Source organism: Anopheles darlingi, chromosome 2, assembly GCF_943734745.1.
Source record: "Anopheles darlingi chromosome 2, idAnoDarlMG_H_01, whole genome shotgun sequence".
Taxonomy (NCBI): Eukaryota; Metazoa; Arthropoda; class Insecta; order Diptera; family Culicidae; genus Anopheles; species Anopheles darlingi.
This window is the reverse complement of record NC_064874.1, coordinates 74,953,096-74,965,669: the sequence shown is the minus strand read 5'-3', so window position 1 is coordinate 74,965,669 and position 12,574 is coordinate 74,953,096. Positions and strand designations below refer to the sequence as shown.

The 12,574-nt window shown below is 50.8% G+C and overlaps 1 protein-coding gene across 1 annotated transcript; it reads left to right on the top strand.

Annotated features, from left to right (window-relative positions):
• The first annotated feature begins 9,688 nt into the window (after positions 1-9,688).
• Positions 9,689-11,687, top strand: LOC125949635 (geranylgeranyl transferase type-2 subunit alpha). The gene is made up of 4 exons (XM_049676872.1): positions 9,689-9,792; positions 9,857-10,101; positions 10,163-10,347; positions 10,416-11,687. The coding sequence occupies exons 1-4, from the start codon at positions 9,790-9,792 to the stop codon at positions 11,597-11,599; spliced, it is 1,617 nt and encodes a 538-aa protein (XP_049532829.1). The 5' UTR covers positions 9,689-9,789; the 3' UTR covers positions 11,600-11,687.
• The last annotated feature ends 887 nt before the right edge of the window (positions 11,688-12,574 follow it).

Below are 12,574 nucleotides of genomic sequence, written 5' to 3'. Positions count from 1 at the left end.
GCCCCAAAAGCCGGCGAAAAAATCCGTATGTAACGATGTAAGGAATTAGCATAAAATCGAAGAATCGATTATGGAAATGGAGGTTCTTGTTGGCGTGGCCGGAGCATCGCTACCAGCCAATGAAGGTAGTAAAGGATGAACGAACGAACGAACGAACGAACGAACGGACGGCCAGCAATGATCAGTAACTCCGTGGAAAGTAATGTATGCGCGGACCAACAGCGTACAGAGAGAGAGAGAGAGAGAGAGAATGTATGTTTAGAGAAGGTAGAGGTAGAGAGAAAGAGGGACAGGGTTAAGGATCTCGTGGAGTCAAGTCGACTGCACATGGGAAAATGTACGATTGGATGCACTCCGGGTATTCTCTGGGTCGTCATCACCATCACCGATAACATGGAAGGGAGTCTCGGTCCAGCTGCAAAAAAACGGATAATGTAAAACGGGAGTTCAAATCTGATATGTGGCCAACCAACCAACCAACCAGCGGTCCCAACAGTGGCGACGACGATAGGAAACATCTGGATGCAGCCCTTCACACACACCCTACGAGCCGGAAGATGGCCAGATAGACGATTGGTTATTGAAATTCAAATTTCGCTTCACACTCTTGCAACGTGACAATGCGATGCGATTGTTATTCGTCGTCGGTGTCGTCGTAATCTGCCATAGGCCGCTAAGGCCGGTCGGTATCGAGCGAAAGGTGGACCACACGGACAGAAAACACAGTTCCCATTTTGCTGAAAACTCACCGGAGAATGGTCACCGTGCGGACCATCGTTGTGTGATGCTTTCTTTAAAGCAACGCTTTCATGCTCCTTTCATCGATCGAAGCTACGTCAGGGAGAGAGCGAGGCAGAGAAAGAGACCGCAACAGATGTCCTTTATGGCGACCGGCCGGTGTACCGACGACCGCCACTTGATAGAGGAACCTTGGCGTGAACGAGTTTCCTTCCGGCAATTAGGTGTAGAGTGTCTTCTCTCTAACCGTGATGGGGAGAGGCCCGCCGGCCATCCATTCCATGCGCGCATCACACTCACTCGGAAGCGTTTGTTTAGACGATACCGGGCGGAAGCGACCTGTTATCTCCCCCCCTACCCACCACCATCAGCCGGGGTCCAACCGGAAGAGTTACAAAAACGCTGGAGGAAAATGCTGAACTGAGAAGAAAGCACCACACAGACACACACGTCGAAGCTGCTGCGGTGTGGTGTGTCTTACCATTTTGTGCCATCATTAGGGGCCGGGGCCAATGCCAACGTCACGCCGAACAATGATGCGAAAATTAGAATACAAATGGGGCCACCGGTGGTCAGTGCAACTCATTAATCAATCTTCGAGCCCGAGAGCTGGCCGGAGCGACCGTGTGGGAATAATCATCTGCAGAAGCGCTTCGAAAGCGCCGGAGAACATGGCCAACATTCACACACCATGACTACGCCGCAGGGCGCTCGCGATCACACCAATTTGACCGCCACCAGAAGAGCATCAATTTCGGTGTCGGCTAATTAGATCACGAACCTATCTTTAAGCTGTCACGAAGCCCTCCCTAGAGCTTCCTAATGTCGGTGTTCTCAAGGCCGGGGACAAAAAAGACGACGAAAACCCTTCCCCAGATTCCCGTGGTAAACAAATTTTCGGTGAAAAACCTTTTCCGCCAGTCGGACGCACGCTCACATACACAAGAAAATCAAACATCATTAGAGAGGGAGATCTCCCTCGATGATGTTCGCGGGGTTTGTAAGCCTTGCTTACCATCATCGAGTTTAACGCCAGGTTTCTTCGCCGGGCATATAATCCCCGAGGGCCGAGATCTCTGACCACCAGGTGACGTGACGTGAGTCTGGCTGCTGTGTAATGATGGGTTCTCCTCCCTTCCTCCCTCTCTTGCTGCTACGGCCAGACACCCGGAGGACCGGAAGGTTCCCCAACCGTACAGCAAAAGTAGAAAATACTGACATTATCTTGGTGTTAAGCCGGCGCGCGCGTTTGTGGTGTGGTGTTGAGGGGTGGTCCCCCTCTATCTTTCTTCTCCATATCTCGATGATGCTCCTCCTGCTCCCTTGTCGACGCACTAATTAGGAACAGAGAGCGTGCGCGCGCGTTCCTTCTCTGCTTTTTTGATGGATGGTTTCGAATTTTTACTATCCCCCTTTTCAATCCCCGGGTTTTTTTTCGGTGTGTGAATGAGGTCTCCTCCTGTCTGTGTGCTACACACTCGGGTGGACACTTCCGAAAAATGCGGAAAACATATTTTAATACCTGGTGGCCTCCCTCCTCCTCAAGCACCGATCGTTACGAGTATGAGAATTGATGTTGTTAAGAGGAATATGTCACGAAGAATGTTTCTTACATACCCCTGGCTCTGTATGAAGTGTAACGGGATTCAAAAACCAACGACCACCTAGTTGACAATCCAACACACTCTCGTATGCGTTACGCAAGTAGTTGGAATCAATTTGACCATCAGCGGGTGATAGCTTGTCGCTTCGCTCCATTGAAATTGCTGACAACATCAGAACGGAATGAATTAATAGATTTGTGTTCGCAAACAACGACCAAACTATTTGCGAAATTCATTTAGGAATTCGGTCAACACGATAAAAGTTTATCTACTCCGATGGTTTGATTTGGACGAAAGAGAATGATAACACTGCAGCAGCAGCAGCAAGGCTATCGCTTTGTATAATCAATGTAAAACAATAACATAATTGCTTCTCCTCTGGCTTCCGTCTCCTGACCCCTGGCCGGACAGGACAGTCGCGGTAGGAAAAAGTTTACCTGCTGCTGCCGGATGCTGCTGGAGGCAAGAAAAACAATTATCCAAATTGTTACCAAACACCCCTCTGCACACCTGCATCTGCGGTGCTCGTTCGGATCTAAAACCGATGAGTGAAGTGTTTATTGCTGCCGACAGGCATTCACTTGCTACACCGGCAGGGATGCTGCTACCCCCCTCCCACCCCCAAAAAAAGCACGGTTTGCACCACCCTACAGAAGCCGAGCTACCAACCGATCGATCCACCGGATCCGGTGGCGCTTGTTCGCTTGTTTTTACTCTAGATTACACGGTAGATGGCCACTGGCTGTCTGTGTGTGTGTGAGTAGAGAGAGAGAGACCAAACTGCCAAACTATAAACTGAATTTTCCTGCCGGTGGCAAAAAAAAACAAGAATCAACTCCTTTCTCGATCGTTCCCTGGATTGCATCATCATTAACACCACCCTGGGGTACGTGGGGAAGTGTGGATGTATGTGTGTGTGTGTGTGTGCAGCACACCCACTGGAAGCGCCACACACAGCCTCCTCGTAATGGTGGTTGAACTTTTGAGCGGCATCAGAAGCCCTGCCTCTCTCCAGTTGCCACTAATTCACTAGACCCCTCAACCCCTCTGGTTGGCGTGATTTCGTGTGCCAGAAAACTTTTCTCGCCCGCCCGGAAAATCCGGGTATCCGATGAGTGAGCGCACCGGAGCGGATACAGAAGAACCTCTTGCCGTGCCGTGGAGCAGCACGAATTTTCCAGGCGATTACCAGGACGCGTGGCTGGCGGCCGGGAAAAGGGCCGGGCACACCAACCGCAGGGTTGATGCCGTCGATTCCGCTTCCGCGAAGCTGTGGAGCTGTGGAAAGGCGCCCGGGCGGTTTCTGGCCGTGACAGACGAATGAGCAGCATCAGGAGCTCGACTAGGAGGAGGAGAAGGAGAAGGACGAGGTGCACAGGACAATGGGAATTGAAATTAAATTTTATGAGAATTAGTTTCGACCTCACTTCCACACGATACTCGGACGATCGTCGTCGTCGCCGTCGTCGTCGTTGGATTACACGAGGTCCTTTGGCAGAGCTTCGTGATCGCCTCTCTCGGGTATCATTGTTGGACACACACACACACATGCAATGCAAGGATATTTGGAGGGAAAGTTCGCGATCATATTCCGTGGAGCAAACGAAACCCTTCGGAGTTGCTTTCATTTTCCTCGCTCCTGCTCTCTTGATGCAAACTGTAACCGGCCAGCAGCATGCGCGGTGCTTGGTGCACCATAACAATGGCGGCTCACAACCACTTAACCCAACCGGCCAACACTCGTAAATCGGAAAACCAAGCGATTGGTGCGAGCGTGCGAGCGAGTGAGCCTTCCAAAGCGGAAGTGGATGTTCGGGCGAAGCTCATCCAGTTACCACCCTTTAAGCAACGGGCACACACACAGCGAGTACGATGTATTTAATAATAAATAAAATGCTCCTGTGCACCGTCCCAATGGTTGGGGCCTCGAGACGACCGAAAGGCACAGCAAGGATAATGTGGAAATAGAGGAAGAGAGTCCGGGTCCAGGTGTGCGAAATGCAATTATACTGTGCACCGGGCCCGGTGGCTGGGGAATAGTGTATGCTCGTCCGAAATTCATTGCATAATAGAAGGATGCACCGCAGCCGAGACCAACAATAGACCAGCGAGAAAAGCGTGCAGTGCATTCCCGGAGCCAACACGAGCGAACCATCGCTTGTATCATTGTGCCATTCCGGTGCGAAGCGAGTCCAGACTGCACTGGTTACTGCCTTCTGCCGGTGCTGCGCCGGTGCGATGCTGCGTGGTACAGGGACACCGAGACACAGATACATATAGTTCCCGCAGTCCGCCGGTTTGCTGGGCTTCGAAATGGAAAACGTCCAGACAGTCATCAAACTCATAAACGTTGTCAATGAAGGGCGCAGGTCTAACCCAGTTCAGGCGGGAGGCAGTTAAAAAAAGGGAAAGAAAGCAAAAGAATCGGTCCGGTAGCACACGGGAGTTCGTTGAGCGCAAACGGACTGTTGTAAATAGCGACGGCGGGATTCGCGTAGTAAATAGTATTCTAGCATGCACGAAGCATGATGATTGATGGTCCGAGGTGCCGTCGATGGGGTGCCGTCTAATTGGTGCAGGGCTAGAACAAATCGTTGCGGATAGACTGAGGGCGAGGCGAGGCGAGGCGAGGCGAGGCGAGGACGTCTCCAATCCAATCCAGTGAGTCCGGGTGAGAGTCAACTAATGCGATGAGGTCATGCGAACTGAGTCGAAAGGTAGCACTAGTGGTGGACTCTTCCAGAATGAAATCAACATGATGATTGTTGTGTCGATAGGATCGACATAGAAGAAGCTTCCAATGTTCTAGACATGCTATGGAAGCTCCAGAATCCCGGCCACCTTCGAGGACGGATCAATCTGCAAAAGCACATAGAGACACACCAGGCGATGGAACCGACCCCTGAGATCGACCTATACCGAGAACGGCGGGGATCTGGGATCTGGTTTAATTGAATTAATTTAGCATATATCCAGCGAACAGAGAACGGTTGTTGTGCGTTTCAATGGATTTGTATGCTCGGGGATTAAAGGTTCTCAGCAACAGCAACGAGCGTAAACAACGCATGAGCCACAGCCTCAGCACTGGCTGCAGCCTCTTCTTCTTGTGAACGACGACGACGACGACGAACTTCAATTTATCATAATTTACCAAAGCCCGTGACGAGTCCTAGAGGCGATCCTATATATACACCATGCGCTCTGCTCTGCTCACCGGACCTCTGCTCTTCCGTTCTAACAAACCCCTCGCCTTTAGCCTATTACCGGAGCCGGATTTGATGGGCAAGCGAGAGGGATCGGCTGCACCGAGGGGAACTATGCGTCAACTACGACGTCGACGGCCTCTCGACGGTAGATGCGTCTCCCCTACGCGGGAAAAACCATCACCCCCGGGCTGAAACAGAACTTTTTAACCGAATTACGATTTTACGGTCAAACGGAAACTCATGGAAGATAATTGAATGGAACCGATGAAGCGTGTCCCGGGTGGATGGGGAGGGAAGGTTGGCTTTTTGGGAGTGATATTGGTACACACGCAGCGCAACGCAACGCGGTACTGTACTCGTCGTGTGTTTGGTTGATAGAAGGAAGAGCGAAAGAAAGAAACCGAAACCAAAAGACAATCAGGGAGTCCAGTACGGAGCCCAGTACTCCAAGATGCGCCTGTCTTGGCAAATGAGTTCGATGCGGAAGAATGGAAGAAGGAAAGCAAAGACCCGGTCCACGCATAATCTAATAATCGCCGCCCTACCGGAGGCAACATGCTACGATGCTTATGGAAACGGAGGCAAATTGAATCAAACTATCGAGAATCTATTGGTTCAGCAGCATCAGTAATTGAACGCACGAGCACTGGAACTTTAATGAAATGGATTCTGTTTATGTTGCTGTATGGAATCGCCTTAACTTAAGAAGAACCTAATACAAGAACCAAATGAAGGTATCTTATCTTTCGATCATTTATAGAACTTCATCATTCTTATTTCCAATCCAATGCTCAAACATCATCGTGACTCGTGCTTCCAAATCAAATGTCAGCATCGGTTGGATTCCTAGTTTATCGTCTCGCTGCAATCAGAAACGAGCGATCTGAATGTCGCTTCTATCGTTCAACGATGGAGCAGCAGCTGGGCTGTACATTATCGAACGTTACTAACCCTCACCGAAGACCCTGCTCTTTTCATCGCATTTCCGCGCCAGACAGCGGACCGGAGCGATTCATGTGACAAACCATCTCCGAACACAACGTTCAAACACAACGTTCCCTGATGTCGTCGACGAACCCTGACACTCGGAGACGCCCGCCGGGACAAATGAAGGGAACGATTTGTGGAAGGAGAATGGAATCGGGAAGTTAGTGGAGGATAGTGTTTCCGTGGTTTTTGGACGAAACTTTAGCTCCACTGGGCGCGGTTGATGGATGGATGTATGGATGGATGAAGTTTGATGGTCGCAACCAAGCATCAGCCAGCAACAGCAACGGTTTGGACATTCGAGCCGGATAGGATGCTGGGGCGCGCATAATTGATGAACGTGTGGACGCGCGACCACCAAATTCCATGGCTCGATGCCATCAATTTTTCACTGCGCGATCCTGTACTCCAAGGATCACGATGAGAAGAACAGTTGGTTGGTTCGAAAAACGTCTCACCCTCCACGCTACTGAGGCCCCAGAAAAGGTCACAGGGAAATCAAAGGTTAAAGTCATTAACAGGTTCTGCACCTCTCTGCATGCTGCAACCACAACGACAGGGCAAACGAACGATTCGGACGTACATTCAGCTCCTCATTGCGGATCATAACAAACCCCTTTGCCAGTGTCAGGGAGTTCAAGCGTTTCTCCTGCTGCGTAACCTGCGATCCCGGTCCCCCGGTATGCGTTCCACTCTGTGTGGCCAAGCATTAGGATCAAAATCGAACAAAAACCCCATTTTCGGTGATGAACGGACGACCCAAAAAAGGAACACGCGGTGGCCACCACCATGTGTCGACGGCCACGGGGCATAAGTGTTCTCTTATTCTTATTCTCTTTAAGATTCGTTTCCCCCGCGTTCGCCCGGTCTGTCTTGCCTCCAAGAATCTTCCCGGCATCTTCTTTCGTCGCTTCATCGTTGGTCGGTTGATCGCTTTTTTTTCGTCGAGGTTTTTTATGTGTATGTTTTTGGCGAGCGCACGCCCGCGCCCGGCATCTTGGCGGAAGTTGTGGTTTATGCTTCCCGTAGCCCCCCCCCCCCCTCCGAAAAGCAGCATTCCTCGTGTTGCCTCTTCACTTTTCTCAATCCCTTCTCTCTTTCTGTAAATTTTGGAGCGCCAAGCCGATATGCTCTGAACACATCCGTCTCAAGCCTGGTCTGGAGCGCTCTTCTCGCATGATTCGTTAGCGAGTTCTTTGGGCGCCCCTCGCGACTCGCTCGCGGCTTCCGTTCGGCATCATTAATCGGCATCAGCGTCCTTTGACCCCCTCATGCTCCGGCTGGTGCGTGTATCTAATGTTATGTTTTTGTTTTCTCTAAGCCCCATAGGCCACCAGACGGCAAACAGGCAAACGCACGTGTGATGAGAGCCATTGGGGGGGGAGCCATGTGTTATGATCGTGCCCCCCCGGCCGGCGACCGCGATGATGCACATATGCACATGCTCTCATGGTGGGGAGCAAATGCCAGAAGAAAAAAAGGGGGGAACGCAACGTATTTTCAAGATCGTGATCGTTATGCCGGCGGCATGTGCGGATCGTTAGCTCGAGCAGCATCTCATCTTGGCGCTTTTTGGGAGAGAGGGAACGAATTGGTCGCGATCGTGTCCGCTCCATACCAAAAATAACTTACCCGTGCGTGCGCCCGTTCGCGCCCGGCGTTCCACCTAGATGCTGCTTTGTTCGATGCTCTTGGTATGATAAGCTAGCATAAAATTGCTTTTATGGAATGCAGAGCACGAGCATTGATCGAGATGATCTTACACGATCGTACCGTTTAACCGACGCATGATTGCAATACCTTTTCTACTTGTTTCAAACCGAAAAACCGGCGCCTAAACGTGGACAGGAACCATAGCACGCAGCACGAGGATGTGATCTTCTTTGGGCGTGCGGCCAGTTTCGGGGCAATATTCAAGGTTCGCTCTCAGCACGCAGTACCCGCAGCAGAAGTATGTGCTGGAGGTGAACGCAACAGACAACCCAACAACCTCTTCTTCCTTCAACTGCTGCTGCTGCCAAGATGTATAAATAAACTACTTTGAACGCCGGCGGGGGAACGTCAGGCCAGGGACCGCAGCGGGAAGCGGGTTCACAAACAGCTGCTGGCGTTATTTGATCATCACGGGGGTCCCTTGACTTACCTTTTCGGTAAACGGGGAAAAGTTCGAAGCATCTCGAAGCAAACCCGCATTCCAGATTAATGGCGACCAGACGATGATCCTCGTTATCAGTCGCGTTGCGCCGCGGGTTCACAAGATGGAGACACTTGGCTTTTCGGTTTCTTCAATCGCATAAAATGGCCCAGACGTCGCCGCCGTCGCCGCCGTCGCCGCTGCCGCCGCTCAAACTGATTAGTCGGGAGCTCGTTAAACTCCGGTTCGCGGATCCGTTGCTTTTGTTTTCGTTTTCTGATTTGGGAAGATCACGGACGCACAAAACACGTTATCTCGGGGGCGACCTTATGGCCTACCGCCGCAATCACACACTCTCACGATTATCCAATTGAACGACGGTTTTTGCCAATTTGCCCTTCAGCCTACGGGACCCAGGTTCAGGTTCCCATAACACCAGCCCGGCCTTTCACCGTACTCGGATTACGCGCTGATTGTTATTGCGCGTGTTCGGTGTACCGGTAAGAACGAGAACGGTGGCCGGAACAAGTGTGACGACGAAGGGAATGGAAAGCGGACCCTGGGAACTGGAGCTACACTCACGTGCCACAAAACACCGGTGGGGCCATAGAAGTGCGCTATGGGAAAACTGGGAAACGGAACCATCGGCACAAACACTAAACGGCATTTCAATGATTTTCGATGGAAAACTCGTTTTTCTCACAATCAAATACCGAATATAAGCGATAATGGAGACACATTCGATACCTCTTTACTCTTCATCTGAGAACACGTTCTTTATTTCGGGCTACCATAACACTCGCGCGATCCACGTTCGAAATGCGCGCGCGGAGCAAAACCATGTGCGTGTGCACCGGTCGAAATTTGAAAATCGTATGGTCGAAATGAAGCTACAGTGATGGGGATAGAATTTGGTGCGAAGTGGATAAAAACCCGTTTTTTATTGTTTTTATGGTAGTGAAAGTGTTGCTATTCTAATGACCATAACTGTATGCATGGACGTTTATTACCGACGATTGAAGCGGGGTTGAATTTGAATTGACGTTGACGAAACAAAAAAAAACAAAACAAAACAATCGAAATTAGTCACCGAAATTTTTGCCGCATTATTTAGTGTAAAATGGTAAGAAAAGACCCCAAATGGAGCCCCAATTCGCGGTTTATAGCTAGTTCTCCTTCCTCCACAGCACGGACGATTGAAAGTGCGGACGAGCGCCGAGGAGGCGGCCCGCAAAAAGAAGGCGCAGCAGGAAAAGGTGAAGGTGTACCGGGCGGCGATGAACGCGGTGCTGGCCAAGAAAGCGGCCAATTCCTACGATTCCGAGATGATGGAACTGACGACGGCTATGCTCAGCAATAATCCCGATATCGCCACCCTCTGGAACCTCCGGAGAACGTGCATCCTGCAGCGGAGGGACGAAAATGCGGGCGAGTAAGTGGCGGAAGGCGCACCGTTTTGCGGACAAGATTAACTGATAAACGCTTGCTTGCAGTGCGCCGGATGTGCAGCAACTGTTCGATAAAGATCTGGAGTTTACCGAGCTGTGCCTGAGGGTGAACCCGAAATCGTACTGTGCGTGGCATCACCGGTGCTGGATCTTGGAAAACGCTCCCTCGGCCAACTGGCAGCAGGAGGTGGATCTCTGCACCAAATACCTCAAACTGGATGAGCGCAATTGTGAGTACGGCCAGTCGGCTGGCCGCTTCAGCCTCCGGGTGTTGACCATCTTTTATTCCGCCTTTCAGTTCATTGTTGGGACTATCGCCGGTATGTGGTGGCGAAGGCAGAAGTGCCACCGGAGAAGGAGCTGGCCTTCTGCACGGAAAAGATCGAGAAAAACTTTTCCAACTACTCCTCCTGGCACTACCGCAGCCAGCTGCTACCGATACTCTACCCGAACGTAGATGATCCGAGTCGGCCGATCAGTGAGGAGAAGCTGAAGGAAGAACTGGAACTCGTGCTGACGGCTGCCTTTACCGATCCAAGTGACAGCAGTGCCTGGTTCTATCAGCGTTGGTTGCTCGGTTACGCTCAGCCGGAACTAGATCTTGCCTCTTTCCGACTGGACTCGAAAGCACAGTTGGCTGTGATTAGCTTCACGAAACCGATACAGCTTACTGACGGAAGCTATCAACTTTCCGTTTCCGGCTGTGATTGTTGCAACGAAACCACCAAATGGCGACCATTTGGACAGAGCACGCAGGGCAACTATGCTACGACGTGGGTGTTGCAGGACAACACCATCCTGCTCGACGATCATCATTCCAAAGACGCCAAAGTGACCTTCGTAGCCGCGAACGGTAGCAAGCATGAACTGCTGCTGCAGAGACCTTCGCCGGAAGTTGCGGTCGGCGTGAAGAAACCAAAGTTTGGGTACGAGTTCGGAGCGGCCATCGTGGAGGTGCTAAAAGCGCAGTTGATTTCCTGCGAGGAGCTGTTGGAATTCGAACCGGATAGCAAGTGGACACTGCTGACCGCCGCCTTGCTCATGAAAGCCATCGATCCACGGGCCCATTATGCGACTATTCGGAGCCACTTGGCCAAGCTGGAGAGTGTCGATTCGATGCGGCAGGGTTATTATCGCGATTTGGCTAGCAAATGGGCCATCGAGAGGCAGCTGGAGAGCTGGATCGAGGCGGGTGATCTGACGGCCGAGATAGATCTGTCTGGGTTGGATCTGACCGTCGTTCATTACGGTCCATATCTAGCCACAGCCAATGGGCTCAATCTGGCGCGTAATCAGCTCACTGACCGTAATTTAGGCGCTCTGCGGGATGCCGTGTTTTGTAAAAGGTTAAATTTATCGGATAACCCGATACAATCGGGATCTACGCTTCCCAATCTACCTCTTCTGGACGATCTTTTGCTAGAGGGAAGTGAAGATATCCTTTCAAATTTGCGGGCTAAATTGAGCATGCTTGCTGTTTAGAGGTTTTCACATTCCGCGCTTCTGGACCAAGGGCTTTTTGCACAAATAAATCACATTTTACTGCACAAATCGAACGAGAAATTCAAGACCAAACCATCAATGTACGCGGAAAACCCTAGAAAATCGTGGAACCTGGCAGTCGTCGTCTTCGTTTCCCTGTGTCCACCAAAAATATCGAGCCAAAAACGGCCAAATCAAACAAAAATCAATTGCCGAAGTTCGCATTTTCGACAGTGGGGGCGCTATGGTTCAAAATCTCCAGCAGCGCTTTGTGTTGGTTAGCGGAACTAACCTCGGTGGTTTGTGTCTTGGGAACGAAGTTTTTAGAACAAGTTACTTGCGTTACGTTACTTGTGTTATGCGTTACTGAAAAACTGATTTTCCCCACATTTTCTTTGTTAATCCTGGTTCCCCTGCTGAGTTTCTTGTTGAGGGGGAAAATGAGTTCTCTAGAAAAGCGTTTATGCGGCAGGTTCGTTCATTTCTCGCAACGGAATCGAGTTTTCACCTGCACCACGGCGAGTTACGCTACAGATAAACCAGCAGGACAACCAACAGGATTCCTCCGATTCCACTCTGCCAACCAACCCGATCCCTGGTCATCAGAATTGAGCCAGCCTTTCCTTTGAATTGGAATTATTAAAATACTCTCTGCCCTGGGTACCGCCCCATGGGGCACCGGTGCGGTTACCGGTGATCGATTCCGACCGACCACAACATCCAGAAGAATGCATCTCTTCACTTCAAAAGCGCACAGCATTCTTACTGGTAAATTAATTGCCGAGGTTTCTGTGGTTGGTTTCGAGCAAAACGGATTGACAATATAGTTTGCGGTCGGTTGGGCACCAGAAATCCAGGAACGAGGTTTAATGAGTTGCCCCGAGTTTTCATCGCTGCGATCCCGATATAAATATGTCTGACCTGGAGGTGGTCTTCTCCGAAATCGCTCATCAATTGCCGCTGTCCAGCGTCTCC